Below are 15,831 nucleotides of genomic sequence, written 5' to 3'. Positions count from 1 at the left end.
TACTATGAAAAGGAAAGCCTCCTGGAGGATGCTGTGTAAGGCAGGCCTCTTCTCTCACCACTCCAGTACACTAGGGGGCAGGCAAGTGAATTAAGTTAGGTTGAAAACCCCATCCCTGAATTTTGAATCTTGACCTGAGTCCATTTAGAGTGATAAATAGACGAAGCAGTTTATTTGTTCTTGCAGTGAGGTCCTGACCAAAATGTACCAGCAAAGAGATATTCCAGATGTTCCTACTTCCCAACCCTCTGAAGTAGCTCAGCCTACCTCTCTCCAGGCCTACTTTCCCAGTATCTTATCCATTCCATGAGTTATTGATATCAATCTAATGAATTCCATTTGTGCTTTAAGAGTTGGTTGTGACGGCTTGCAATCAAAGAATCCCATTACTTACCTTAGAACAAGCAAAACGTACCAAGTTAACTTCAAGACCTACTCAGCGGTAATCCAACTGATGTTAATATACGAAGAATGAAGAAATTTCTCATTTGGCCAAGTTTAAAAATGGGTTCATCTTAAATTACTCAACAATTACTGTTATTTCATAGTGCAAAATCAAGGGCAATTAAAGGTGAAACTATGTGATAATTAGCATTTAACTAATTAAAACTCTAACCAACGCTAACATTACTGAGCTAATCTAAAAACTAAATCATTCCATATGAGACAGATACTACTTGTCGCTTATGTCTATAAGTCAATTTAACATTCTCTCATTAAAGTAATAATTCTACAGAAAAATACACTAAGGGGAAATTGTTTAATTTACTAAGAAAGTAGAAATCATATATGTATTCCAGCTAATTTTAAGAACTTTCCTGTAGTATCTACCTCTAAACTGGGAGACAGTCAGCTATTTTCTCTTTAGATTCTCAGTAGGAATTATGTAGGAATTTGGCCACGCACACACACACACACAAATATAATTCAATCTTTTCCTCCCCAGCTTTACTGAGGTATAACTGACAATTTAAAATGTATACATTTAAAGTGTACAACTTGATGATTTGATATACAATGTGAAATAATAACCACACTCAAGCTAATTGACACATCCAACACCTCATAGTTAACCTCTTTTTTGTGTGATGAGAACACTTATCTACCCTCTCAGAAAATTTCAAGTATACAATATTGTTAACTATAGTCACATTGTTATACATTAGATCTCCAGAATTTATTCATCTTGCATAACTGAAACTTTGTACTCCTGAACCATATCTCCCCAACTTCCCCTCTCTGCAGGCCCTGGTAACAATCATTCTATTCTGTTTCTCTGAATTTGACTATTTCAGAGTCCACATATAAGTGGGATCGTGCAATATTTGTCTTTCTGCATCTAGTCTATTTCACTTAGCATAATGTCATCCATGTTGTCATGAATGACAGGATTTCCTTCATTTTTAAGGCTGAATTATCATCCATTGTGCCTCTATGTGTGTATACAGACACAGGGTCTTTATATATATATTATTCTTCATCCATTCATCCATGGACACATGGACACTTAAGTCACCTCTACCTCTTGGCTACTGTTAATAATGCTGAAATTAACATAACAATGCAGACATCTCTTCAAGATTCTGAAAAAGAGTAGGACCCTGAGGGGTCCTCCTGGGTACAAAAGGCTTTCCGTGTCCCCAGTTTCTTGTTTGTAGAAAAAGGCTTTGTCTCCTAGGCCTTCCCTGAGTTCCAAAGAAGAGATTCAAGCAGTTGTTAATTAGGGAAGTGAGGGAATGCAGAAACAAAGGAAAAGCAGTTGAGAAACAAGAGCTCAGTGATAAAACAGAGTCTGAATTCCTCCTCGAGGCATATACAAAACAATCTGACACAGATCTTTGAGCTGTTCTGTAGGAACTAAGACCCCGCCCCCCCACCCAGGTGGAGGATGGTGACTACAGGCTGGGCACAAGCACGGGACCCCAGACTGGGTGGAACAAGAAGCCTGATGATTAAGATTCCTGAAACACCACCCTGTTACCTCACCACTAACCAATCAGAAGAAAGTCAAGTCCCCTGCAACCCTCATCCCAAATGTTGCCTTTAAAAACGTTATGCCCTGGCCAGCTGGTAAGATGGATCTGAGACAAACCTTTGTCTCCCCATCTTTTCAGCACCCTTTTCGATCAATAAACCTTTCTCTGCTCCAAACTCCAACTTTTCAGTTTGTTTGGCCTCACTGTGCGTGGGGCACATGAACTTGGGTTTGACAACAATCCTAACTTCCCTTCCTCTGGATAAATACTCAGAAGTGGGATTGATGGATCATACGATAGTTCTATTAATTTTCTGAGGAAGCTCCATACTGTTTTCCAAAGAGGCTGCACCAATTTACATTCTCACAACATTGACCAAGGATTCCCTTTTTTCTACATCCTTGCGAACACTTATCATCTATCGTCTTTCTGCTAACAGAAATTCTCACAGGTGTGAGGTAATAGCTCATTGTACTTGTAATTTGCATTTCCCTGATGATTAGCGAAGTTGAGCATCTTTCCATGTACCTGTTGGTCATCTGTATGTCTTCTTTGGAGAAATGTCTATTCAAATCTTTTGCTCATTTTTTAATTGGTTCGTTTGTTTGTTCCTATTGAGTTGTACGAGTTCCTTATATATTTTGGATATTAACTCTGTAAGGGAGCAATGTTTGCCACCCCAAAATACGTCTCTTTGGCATAAGAATTAATTTAGAATGATTGTTTTTAAGAAAAAGAAGACTCAGAAGTCTTTATTTTTACCATCCCCTTAGCTACCTAAAGAATTTAGATAATGGGTCTGGTTCCAGGAACAGAGCTATCACCAAAGACACCTGCAAAGAATATGGGCTAGGTGTGGTAAGGGAGAGATCAGAGTCTACTCTGCGTCTCACTATCTCTGCATGGTCAAGCAAACATTTGTTTACCAAACATTTACTTTCTCATCTCCATGTAAATTTCATCCCTCCACTGTGAAGTCCCAAACCACTACTTCCAACATCCTACCCTCTTTTGTCTTTAGCTGAAGATGGTATTTAAGGTGAGGGTTTCAGCCAGAGCACCCTAGCTTCAAAAACTAGATCTTACATTCTTTTGAGCCCTCAATATTACATTCATTATTTTAATGAAAGACAAAAAGATGAAATCTCCACAGTTTGGTCTCTTTCCTTCCTTTCAGAGATTAGGCTCAAGTCTACTGCTACTTACAAGCTCTTTTAAAAGATGTAGAATCCCATATGTATAACTGATTCACTTTGTTATAATGCAGAAACTAACACACCATTGTAGAGCAATTATACCCCAATAAAGATGTTAAAAAAAAAAAAAGATGTAGAATCCCATTCTCTATATTTTGAGAGCAGTGCTTAGTCAATTCAAAGCTGTCCATATTATTCTGTTCACTTACTTGATTCTTTATCCTGTGTCTCCAAACTTGAGGGTTATCCTCTCTCCCTCACTTAGCTCCTTTCCCACCTACCGCAGATGCTGTGCTGATGCTCATGATGAAGCTTTACTTTCAGCCTCTAGAGATACATAAGGCATATAGCCCTTGGCACTTAGCATTTAATATCTGTGACTCCACGTGCTCCTAAGTAATCCCAAAGGTCCATGGCATGAGGCAACTTTCAATTTTGATGAGTCAATACATTGGACGCCGATGGCTACAAGGCAAGTTCTGAGAGTGAGTCTAGAAAATGCCCAACACCCCTGCTGCACACCTCTGTTACTTTCCACTTACTATTTATTTCCTGATGTACTGTAATTCTCAGGATATAGTCCACTACTATTTGTGACAGGGCACACTGAGAAAATCTTAGGCTACAACCTTCATGAAAATAAAGGACCTAATCTAGCAGGACTACAGGAGTGCAAAATTTTATGCTCATGAGCGTAATATTGAGAATCATAATGAGAATAATGAGAATGAGGTAAAGAGCACTGAAGTTCCAGAAAGGGAAAGCCACCGAACACCAGGTGTTGATACACTCCACACCTCACTCTCCTAGGAACACAGGGTAAGAGAGTTACGGCCTCCAAGCCTCTCTTGACGACCCTGGAAGAGGAAGAGGACCACCACTCAGGCACTATTTGTTTACTGTCGGTGTTGGTGGCTGCCGTCCACTCAGTGTAAACTCTATGAGGGCAGGGACTTTGTTTTATTCACTCCTGAATCACCGGCACCTAGAGCAGGGCCTGGCTCTTCATGGCATTCTCAATATTTATTTGTCAAATGAATGAATAAAGGCCAGAGAAGTTACAAAAGCAATTTAGCACCAAAAGAAATAATGAGAGTTACTTTTTTTTTTTTTTTGGCTGTGCCGCACAGCATGTGGGATCTTAGTTCCCTGACCAGGGATCAAAATTGTGCCCCCTACAGTGGAAGCATGGAGTCTTAACCACTGGACCACCAGGGAAGTCCCTACTCATCTTAATTTAAAGTTTACCAGAATTGGAAAATGCTCACATAGCTTGTGAATATCCTAATTTCTTCATAATTTTAATATAAAAATTTCTTTGGGACTTCCCTGGTGGTCCAGTGGTTAAGAATCCACCTTCCAATGCAGGGGATGCGGGTTCAATCCCTGGCTGGGAACTAAGATCCTACATGCCTCAACTAGAGAAGCCCAAGCGCTGCAACTAGAGAAGCCTGCACGCCGCAATGAAGACCCAACGCAGCCAAATAAATATTTTTAAAAAATAAATCGTTTTGTTTTCTGTTAATTTTAGACACAGCCATGGGATAAAGACTCACTTTGTATCACTTTACAATTATTTCCCTTCAAATAAAACATTTTGAAAAAAGAAGCCTAAAAAGGAGCCACATACCCCAAAATCTTAAATTATTTACCTATGAAGTATTCTTGCCCAAAAAGTTAACCCCAAATCAAAGTCTCTTAAATGCTTTTCAACCTTGTTTACACTTAAAAAAAATTGAAGTATAGCTGATTTACAATAGTATACTAATTTCAAGTATATAGTGTAGTTATTCGATATTTTATGAATTATACTCCACTTAAAATTATTATAAAATGTTGGCTATGTTCCCTTTGCTATAAATTACATCCTTGTATCTTATTTATTTTATCCTGGTTGCACTTTAGACCTTAACTTGACAGTATCTTTTGAAAAGAAAGAAACATTAATGAGTAATTTATTTATTTATTTATTTTTAAAAATTATTTTATTTGTTTATTTTTGACTGTGCTGGGTCTTCGTTGCTGCGCGCGGGCTTTCTCTAGTTGTGGCGAGCCAGGTCTACTCTTTGTTGCGGCGCGCGGGCTTCTCATTGCGGTGGCCTCTCTTGTTGCGGAGCATGGGCTCTAGGTGCGCGGGCTTCAGTAGTTGTGGTGCGTGGGCTCAGTGGTTGTGGCTCGTGGGCTCTAGAGCGCAGGCTCAGTAGTTGTGGCGCACGGGCTTAGTTGCTCCGTGACATGTGGGATCTTCCCGGATCAGGGCTCGATCGCGTGTCCCCTGCATTGGCAGGCGGATTCTTAACCACTGCGCTACCGGGAAAGCCCTAATGAGTAATTTAGAACCTCGAAAAACACTCAAATGCCTCCTTTTCTTTCTTTCTTTTTTTGGCTGTGCTGTGTGGCTTGTGGCATCTTAGTTCCCCGGCCAGAGACTGAACCCAGGCCCCCAACGCAGACTCCTAACCACTGGATCACCAGGGAATTCCCTCAAATGCTTCCTTTTCCCTCTCATTTTATAATATAAGATAAACCCTGGATCCTTAGAGGAATGGATGATTCCAGGACAGGAAATATAGAAGATGAGCCTGGGATATCTTGTACCAGAAAGCAAGAAAATTAGCAAAGACTAATGTGTCATGTCAGAAGGACACAGGAATGAATATAAAGGCATTTCCATTAGTCAAAGATAGGACAATTGGAGCATCAAAAAGAAAAATAAATTTATGGGACAGAAATACCCTGAATATAGGCATTTCTGCTATAGTGCAGAAACAAAACAAAACAGCGTTCTGCAATTACACACTGAAAATAGCTGGCCTTATGGGGAGAACAGGGTTAGGGGCTGACAACTCAAAGTCTATTCAACCTTCCAACTACAACACTAAGAAAAACTGTGACAAACCTAACAAAACTTCAAACCCAATTTAAAATATTTGTTAAATTCCTATTAATTAAAGAAATATTACAATAACTTTACAACGACAACAGCTTTAACAACAACAAAAAAGTAAAAGCCATTTGATGGAAGAGGGTGCAAGGAAGGGTCAAGGCTGCTGAGGCTGAGGTTTGCCATGGGGGCAAGGACAACTACAGAACAAGCACCTCCAAGTTCTAGCTCAACTGAGCTAGAGGAAAGCACGGTGAGAGAGTATTATGTACAGTGAGAGAGTGCCATCTGTTGGTGGCCTGCAGTATTTGCCTGTATTAATGTATTCTGCATTCTGCTGGTGTTTTATTTATTTATTTATTTATTTAGGCTGTGCCAGGTCTTAGGTGTGGCGTGCGGGATCTTTAGTTGCACACTGCGGGCTTCTCAATTGTGGCATGTGGACTCTTAGTTGCAGCGTGCATGTAGGATCTAGCTCCCAGACCAGGGATCGAACCCGGGCCTGCTGTGTTGGGAGCTTGGAGTCTTACCCACCAGGTAAGTCCCTGCTGGTGTTACTTTTTTGAGAAATGTTAAACCTCTAGGAAAAAATCAATTATGAATCAAGGCGATTTCTTTGCTATACTAACATCATCCCCTTACTTATGAACCTTGTATGCGCTAATTCACATTATAGAAGAGATTATATGTAACAAGTTCATAATCTCAGAAGAGAGAAAGCAAAGCAAAATCTTCACTTCATTAGGAGCTAAGCAGGACATCAGCATCTTACTTTGAAAATTAATAATACCCTGTAAGAACTGTCATGGTAACCACCAAATAGCCCTAATAAGGAAAAGTTCTTTATAGATGATTCTAGCCTTTAAGCACGGAGGGAATAACAATTAGGAAATCACCATTTTACAAATCCTGATGAACCAACTGCTCCAAGTAATGCTTATCCATGGTCAAGCCATTAGATGAAAGGCTGATGAGAACCTCCACAAAGGAGAAATACGGCTGTAACCACCTAAATCCACTGTCCTATTTTAAGATCAATAAAAGTGGGACAACTTGTCTGCTTCCCGATAGGAAGTACTGAGCACTACCTATAAAATATTCTTGTCATAAAATTAAACTCAAATTTAGCCCAGCACCTCAGAGCAGTGGTTTTCAATGCTGACTGGACATCAGAAACACCTGGGAAGCCTTTTAAACACTTGTACACTTGCCTGGGTCCCACCTTTGACAAATTAAATGAACATCTCTTGGGGTAAGGCTCAGGCAGGCATCCTCATTTTTCAAAATATACTTTTAAAAGGCTCCCTGAAGGATTCTAAACGTGCAACCAAGATTGAGAACTACTAATCCAGAGTTAAGAGGATATACTTTACAGAAAAACAGTACAAAGCAGTGATTTCTCAAACTTTAATGTGTCGATTAATCCCCTGAGGATCTTATTAAATACAGATTCTGACTCCACAGGTCTGGGGAGGGGCCTGAGAATCTGCTCCCAGATGATGCAAATGTAGCCAGTCCACTTTGAGAAGAGAGGATATAGTACAGAGAATACAGCTGTCCAGCACCAATCAAGAAGAGTCACATATGGAATTTAAAATGTTCTAGTAGCCACCTTAAAAAGCAGGTGAAATTAATTTTAATGATGCACTTATTTAACCCAATACATCCCAAACATTAGCATTTCAATAGGTAGTCAATATAAAAAGTTACTAAGGAGACATTTTACATTCTTTATTTCACACTATCCGGTGTGGATTTTATACTTACAGCATAACTTAGCTCCGACTAGCCACATTTCAAGTGCTCAACAGTCACATGTGGCTAATGGCTACATACTGGGAGGCATAGGCATATAGGAACAAGGTAAATAAACTACAAAGAACTAATCCAGAATGCTGGATGCTATGCAGGAAAAGTCTGCAAATAGACAATGACAGGAAAAGTAAAAGTGGGGAAAACTGTTCTAAATTAAGAGGCTTATGAGACATAACTATACGTAAAGTATGAGTGAATCCTGATTTGAAAAAGATCAACTACAAAAAAGTTTCTTTTAAAACAATTACGGAAACTTGGTATGAAAGCACATTCGATGATAAAAACAATTGTCCCTAATTTTATCAGGTGTGATTATGAAATTATGTGAGAAAGTATCCATAGTTTTTACAGATGTACAATGAAGTACATAGGAATCAAAGGGCATGATTGCTTCAAAATCATTCAGCAAAAAGTGAAAAAGAAAAAAGACAAGTAAAGCAAATGTGACAAATTCTGTTCAATCTGGGTGACGGGCAATCAGGGGTTTATTCTACAATTCTTTCTTTTGTGGATACTTGAAATTTTCTTTTTTTTTTATTTTATAAATTTAGTTATTTTTGGCTGCATTGGGTCTTCAGTGAGAGGGGGCTACTCTTGGTTGTGGTGCATGTGCTTCTCATTGTGGTGGCTTCTCGTGTTGCAGAGCACGGGCTCTTGGCACGTGGGCTCTGTAGTTGTGGCCTGCGGGTTCTAGAGCACAGGCTCAGTAATTGTGGTGCAGGAGCACAGGCTCAGTAATTGTGGTGCAGGGGCTTAGCTGCTCTGCCGCATGTGGGATCTTCCCGGACCAGGGCTCGAACCCATGTCCCCTGCATTGGCAGGTGGACTCTTAACCACTGCCCCACCAGGGAAGTCCCTTGAAAATTTCTTAATAAAAAATTAAAAATATAATAATAGCTTCAGAATTTAAATGCTAATTATAATTTTATAAGTATTAAATGCTAAATAACAGAAATAACTAAACAAAACAATATTTATATGTTAATAGTGATATTGTCCTATTTATAAATTGTAATTTAGGGATGCTTCCCTTTTTCATGTACTCAATGTAAAACACTTGCCAAATAAAATGAGTCACTTCTCCATGAAATCTGTAGGGCAGTTCTAACTGCTGGAGGCCCCTGGCCCAGATATAAGGACATCTGCTCAGATATAAGAGACTCTGCCAGCACTTTTAATCTAACATCAGGACTATAAAGGCAATGGAATGCCATTCATATCAAATAAGTACCCCTTTCCTGTTGTAATATATAATTTCTTACTAATACCAAGAAAATACAATAGAAATGGTTCTACCTATCTGGTACCTGGCCTTTTTCTCTTCTGGATGCATTTTCTTGACTTTTCTGTTCTTATATGGATAATAGAGTATGTAATATATATTAGCATGATTGTAATTTACTATTTTAATAACTGTTACCTGCCAAAAATATATATGACCAGCAACTGTCATGATCTGTCCATTATTAACTGGGCTGTGATGACATCACTGCATTCTCCTGTTAGAATCCATACCACTCATCCTAAAATTTGTGAACCAGGATGCCACAGCATCCTTGGCTTCTGGTTTGCAGGCCGACAGATCAAACCATCACTACTCACCATGAACTACACCAAACTGGCTGTTGAACTATGACAATGGCTTAGTTTTAGCAATGCATGATTCTTCACTCTACTATTTAGACTCTTCAGTCCCTTCTCTAGGAAGCCCTTAAGACATTTTACTATTCCTATTCTTCAAATCATGAATAGAAAAATTTCATCAACTAAATATAAAAGACTCCCTATTACACATTTTATTGGTATTAATTATGACAAAGAATTTAGCTTTTGCATACTGTTCTGAAGCTGTCTATTCTTGAGGTCTGCAATCAGTGTTTTACAAAGAATCTTTTGTACAGTAGAACATCTATCTGAAGGTCTATCACAGATCCATAATATTATTATAAATATTAATCCAACTACCATTTAGAAACTAGATCTCAAAAGTGATACTCAGGAATAATACAATCAAGTCCAAATTCATGGTCTGGGCATGATAAGGTAAAGCATTTTAAACTCACTATTTATCCGAGTGAATTTATCAAGGAGATCTTAAGGTTTCTGTAAGCCAAAACAGGCTAATAATCTTGACTACCTTCTTTGTCCTACCTGTGTTAAACATGATACCACTTAATACTCATAATAATCCACAAGGTGAATATTATCTCAGTTTTACAAATAAGGAAACAGAGGCTCCAAGATATTAATCAAGATTGAGCTCATATTAGGCAAGGACAGAGCCAGTATCTGAACACAGTCCTGATCTGCAAGAAAGCTTTGGGGTACTCCTCTACCATATCACACTGTGCACTCTACTGCCCAAACTACAAGATGTTCAGATTTTATGAGTATTCAAAGACATTATTAAAGCATACTTTAACAGTAATTCAACAACACAGATAACTGTTGAGAAATATATAAAAAGCTAAGTGACAAATTATTTAAATCACCCAGGAAAAGCTAATCAACATAATGTAGAAGCAAATACTTCATGCTTCATATTCTATTTAATGCTCCTTTTCTGACCTTTTTCTTTATACATTATACATTTTAATCTTCTCAAGGCCACTTTTATCTCCTCTGGATTAACAAAGGGAACTTCAGTGCCCAACTTTGACTGCAGGCCTTCCTAACTGTTGGTAAAAAAAATATCAGGAAGGAAAAAATGTCTACTCTCTCCCTATAGTTTCAAGGTGCCCAGAGATTATCTGCACCTTAAATATGATTCTGATAACGAAGTAAATCGTAAACATTCTGGAAGGCATATATCTTACTCTTCCATTAAGTATTCTTGTAATGGTTTTTGTACAAAGGAACCTTGTAAGACACCAATTTACAACCTAGCCAGAGATTGTAGCCATGGTATGTGAAAATAAATCTTTAACCTCTAAACTCAATAGTCTAATTCTCATCAGTGGCCTTAATTTTTTATTTTTTGCTCTATTAACTTAAAGAGATTAAAAATAACTCTAAGGTTTCTTTGCAAAATCAGGAAGATCAATGACACTTGTATCACAAAAGTAAGATAAAACCATAACTCGTAGATTCTTTTTCAAGCTAAAAAGTTTGAGACTGTTTCCTTTAAATTATCAGAAGCAAAATAAATGTGATACAGTCAGATTTAATTCTTCAAATGAAAATATCTCTGTGATGAAATAAAAACCGACGACATAATTATTTATAAGTTAAAAGCATTTAGACAAACTACCAGTATTATTTGCAAAAGAAAAATTATTTTCTTAATCTTTTAATTGTAAAGAAATAACCAGAAATCTCTACTGTTTGCTTCATAATATTCTTCTCTCTGCTTATAGTAGTGAGGGGCTACGGGAGGTATTAATCTGCCCCTCAGTGACTGATACCCCATACGACACACTCTCTTTAAAATATTAGAAAAATGGGACTTCCCTGGCGGCGCAGTGGTTAAGAATCTGCCTGCCAATGCAGGGAGCACGGGTTCGATCCCTGGTCCAGGAAGATCCCACATGCTGCAGACCAACTAAGCCCGTGCGCCACAACTGCTGAGCCTGTGCTCTAGAACCCGGGTCCACAACTACTGAGCCTGCGTGCCTAGAGCCCGTGCTCTGCAACAAGAGAAGCCACTGCGATGAGAAGCCCATGCACCGCAACGAAGGGTAGCCCCCGCTCGCCATAAATAGAGAAAGCCCACATGCAGCCACAAAGACCCAATGCAGCCAAAAAATAAAATAAAATTAAAAATATGTTTAAAAAATTAGAAAAAAAGTAAAAAACAATATGCGAACATAATTCTTTTTATCAAGATACAAATTCCCAGAAAACATTTAATTTTTATGCTCCTTAATAAAACTTTACTTAAAAAAATCATTTTTTATGCTTTTAGTCTCAAAGTATCTCCTTGCAAATTAGTTGTTAATTACAAAAGGAACAACAGTAACTATACAGAAGAGAAAAACACCTTAACCAAATGACTAAAATTAACATCACTAATAAAAGGCCAACAGACTTCATTGACCTCTGCATGTGATATCCTGAGGACACACTGCTTACGCTATATTCCAGCCACAAATGGATAAGCTCATTCTAATCACAAGGAAAAGCAAACAAACTCAAATTGATGGATAGTCTATAAAATTACTAGCCTGCATTCTCAGAAATAACAATCTCATGTGAGACAATCACTGAAAAACTATTCTAAGTTAAGAGTGACTAAAGAGAATGACAGCCAAATGCAAAATGTGATCCTGGATTGGATCCTGTACCAAAAAAGCAAAAGCAATAAGAAACATTACTTGGACAATTGATGAAAGTGAAATATGAGTTACAGGTAAAAGAAGTATTTTACTGATTTAAATTTCTTAAAATCAGATCCAAAGTGTGGGTATTTAAGATAATGCCATTGTTCTTAGGAAAAACACACTGAAGTACTAAGGGGTAAAGAGATAATGATGTATGCAACCTCTCAGGTAGTTCAAAAAATAATGTTTGTATATACAAGCAGAGGGAGAGAATTATGACATGTGGAAAATGCTGAAAATCGGTGAATCTAAGAAGGGGCATGTGGGAATTATTTTGTACTATCCTTGCAACTTTTCTGAAAGTTTGAAATTATTTCAAAGTAAAAAATTTAAAAGTCATCCTTAAGATTAAGTAAATATTAATATGAGAAGATTTTCACCATAAACAACTAATTGATAAAATTAAGCTTGACAAAATGGTATGGTTAGTGCAACTGATTTGAACAGTAATAAGTTAAGGAGCTGTACCAGAATGTAGATCAATACACAGTTTTCTTCATCAAAAAAAGTCTTGCTATGAAAAAAAGTCAGCTCTACTAAACTGTGCTTAGTGACATCCTGGCACAACCTGGTAACAAACAGTTTCTATAATGGCACTGTACTTAAATAGTACAGTGTACTTCGAATAGATGACCTTATATACCATCTTTTTGCATCAATCAATCAATCACTAAATAAATACTTTAAAAATATGCATGTGCATTTGGAATAATACACACCAAGTTATCGCGTTAACTCTGGATAGCACAACTGCAGGTGATTTTTATTTTCTTCCCATATTTTGTAAAGTTTCTACAGTGACCATGATTACTTTTATAAGAAAAAAGTAAACTTTTTAAAAAGAGTAAGTGAAAAAGAACTAAACAGAAGGCAATCAGACTTCTTGGAACCTGAATCCTATGCCACACATGCCATTTTGCTTAACTTTACTGCCAAAATTTTTCCAAAAGGACTCACTTACAGCTGATCTTGAAGCTCCACAATTATATATTCTAGTTGTTCCTTCTCCAATTTATGAGCCAGATCAGAATCTTCAATCCTCTGTAGTAGTATTTTATTCTGAGCGACAGATTCAGACAGCTGGTTCTCTCGAAGTCGTAAGAGTTCTTCAAGATAACCCTGGAAATACAGATCACCAAGATATAGCAAGTGCAAAACTCTAATATGTATCTTGAAGACAAATGCTGAGTAGCTTAAATGTTATTCTTATCTATATTGTAATGAAACAATTTCAAAGTATCACTGAAGAAATAGAAAAAAAAGCTTTAATTGAATTAAAAATTTAATATATGTTTTCCATTATTTAAAGCTCTTCTCTAAAGTTCAATAAAATATGTTTGTAATTTAAGGTAAAACTTCATTAAAACATTATAATTTCTAAGCTCCACAACAGTGATAAACACTCTCAATGCCTCCTAGCTTCAAAATACAGACCTAATTACAGAATGATCAATTATAAAGCTGCCTCTCTGTGATTATTATTCAAAAACACTTATTAACATTTTAGCATTAACAAATTAGTGGGAAGCAGTATACTGTCTAGGTTAGGCCTGCAGGCTTAGGGATTATATCGTGTCATACTCAGTTCTACTACTTATAATCTAAGTGTCCTTGGGTAAATTACTTAATCTCTCTGTGCCTTATTTTCATCATCTAAAAAAGTGGGAACAATAAGGGTACCTAGCTGGGAAGATCAAATGAATTAATACAGTGCTTAGAATACTAGCTGGTACCCTGTATGCAATGTATAATTCCTAGCTATTATTATCAGCAGACACCTAATAGATATGAGACTTTTTGAACAGATCCTCTCTTATCTTTTCACCCATTTATTGTTTCTTTGTCCTTTTGCTCTGCTTTCTGGGAGTCTTCACTGGATTTATCCTCCAAATCCTTATACTAAATTTTTGAACTCAGGGAATCTTATTTTTCATTTCCAGTTTTTTTTGTTTGTTTTCTGACTGTTCCCTTCTCATGGCATCCTATTCTTTTTAGATCAGTGTGCTTTAAAATTCCTCTCAGGATATCAATTAGAATCTTTTTTTCTTAGAGTATTCTTCTATTCCATTTCTTATCCTTTTCACGTGCCATTAACAAACTGCTTTAGCTATTTTGGCTTCATGATACATGTTAATAGTAACTAACACTGTTCCTGTTACCGAACTTCTTTTTCAGGTTTTTTTCCTGACAATTCTCAAATATTTGCTTTTTCCATAATAAAAATCTCAAAAACTAAAGTTAATTTTTACAAATGAAATTCGGTAGGTATACACAGCTTAACAGAAACTATATAAATATGATTATTTATAAACATCAGTAATTAAACAATACTTAAATACCCAGCACTTAGATCAACCAGCAATACTTTCAGAGCCCCTATAATGTCTTTCCCTGATCACATCCCCTGCCTCCTTTGCAAAGATAACAATACCCTGAGATTTGTGTTTATCATCCCCTTGCTTTCCCTTCTAGCATTACCACAAATGTATGTCATCTTAAACAATATATTGGGCTTCCCTGGTGGCGCAGTGGTTGAGAGTCCGCCTGCCGATGCAGGGGACGTGGGTTCATGCCCCGGTCTGGGAAGATCCCACATGTCGCAGAGCAGCTAGGCCCGTGAGCCATGGCCACTGAGCCTGCGCGTCCGGAGCCTGTGCTCCGCAACGGAAGAGGCCACAACAGTGAGAGGCCCACGTACCACAAAAACAAAAAAACAAAAAAAACAATATATTTAGTTTGGATGGGTTTTATCTATATTCTTTTGAAACTTGCTTTTTCGTCTACAGTGATGAGTCTAACTGTAGCTCACTCGTCACTCTCAATCGTGGACAGCGTTCTGCTGCATGAATACTACAGCTTATTTATTCACTCTCCTATCAATGGTCATATGGATCATTTTAGATTTTTCTTAATATAAACAATATTCCTGTGAACAGTCAGTTATGAGACAGCTGGGACACACATCTGAGAGTTTCTAGGAGACAGGACTAGGAGCAGAGTCGCTGGGCCACAGGCCACACATATCTCCACATTTACTAGATAACACCAAATGGTTCGTACTATGGTTTTTATATTAATCACATCCTGTATTAATTCACGTGACTTTACATGAGTATCAAAGTTATACTGACTTCCTAAACTCATTGGAAAATATCCCTTCTTTTCCTATTCTCAAGAACAGTCAGTATAAAATAGGAATTACTGCCTTTTGAACATTTGGTATCATTTACCTCAAAAACCAAACAAGTGTGGTGATTCTGGGGAGAGGAGGGAATAGATTTTAAACTACTTGCTTAATTTTTTCAATGATTATAGGTCTATTAGTTTTGAGAAGTAATATTTATAAAAATTCTTCATCTAAGTTTTCTAAGGTGTTGACATAAAATTGGTAAAATTATTCGTTAATAATTATGGGGGGTCTCCACTGCATTTATAGTTATGCTGCCTCTTCTTTTTTTTTTTTAATATTTATTTATTTAATTTTGGCTGCATTGGGTCTTAGCTGTGGCACACGGGATCTTTCGTTGCGGCTCGCAGGCTTTGTCTGGTGCGCGGACTCCAGGGTGCACAGGCTCTGTAGTTGTGGCACGCGGGCTCCGGAGCATGTGGGCTCTGTAGTTGTTGCATGCGGGCTCCAGTGC

The 15,831-nt window shown here is 37.5% G+C and overlaps 1 protein-coding gene across 6 annotated transcripts in view; it reads right to left on the bottom strand.

Moving 5' to 3' along the window:
* The window catches only part of RUNDC3B (RUN domain containing 3B), a 147,525-nt gene that overhangs the window by 28,040 nt on the left and 103,654 nt on the right, over positions 1-15,831 (bottom strand). For all 6 annotated transcript variants that reach the window (XM_067746132.1, XM_067746130.1, XM_067746131.1 and 3 more), the window contains one exon: positions 13,152-13,309. In XM_067746132.1, the coding sequence (XP_067602233.1) occupies positions 13,152-13,309 (158 nt within the window). The remainder of the gene's footprint in view (positions 1-13,151; positions 13,310-15,831) is intronic.

The sequence above is a fragment of the Pseudorca crassidens genome, chromosome 8 (assembly GCF_039906515.1).
Source record: "Pseudorca crassidens isolate mPseCra1 chromosome 8, mPseCra1.hap1, whole genome shotgun sequence".
Taxonomy (NCBI): Eukaryota; Metazoa; Chordata; class Mammalia; order Artiodactyla; family Delphinidae; genus Pseudorca; species Pseudorca crassidens.
The sequence above is the reverse complement of the archived record's forward strand: the minus strand, read 5'-3'. Positions and strand labels throughout refer to the sequence as shown.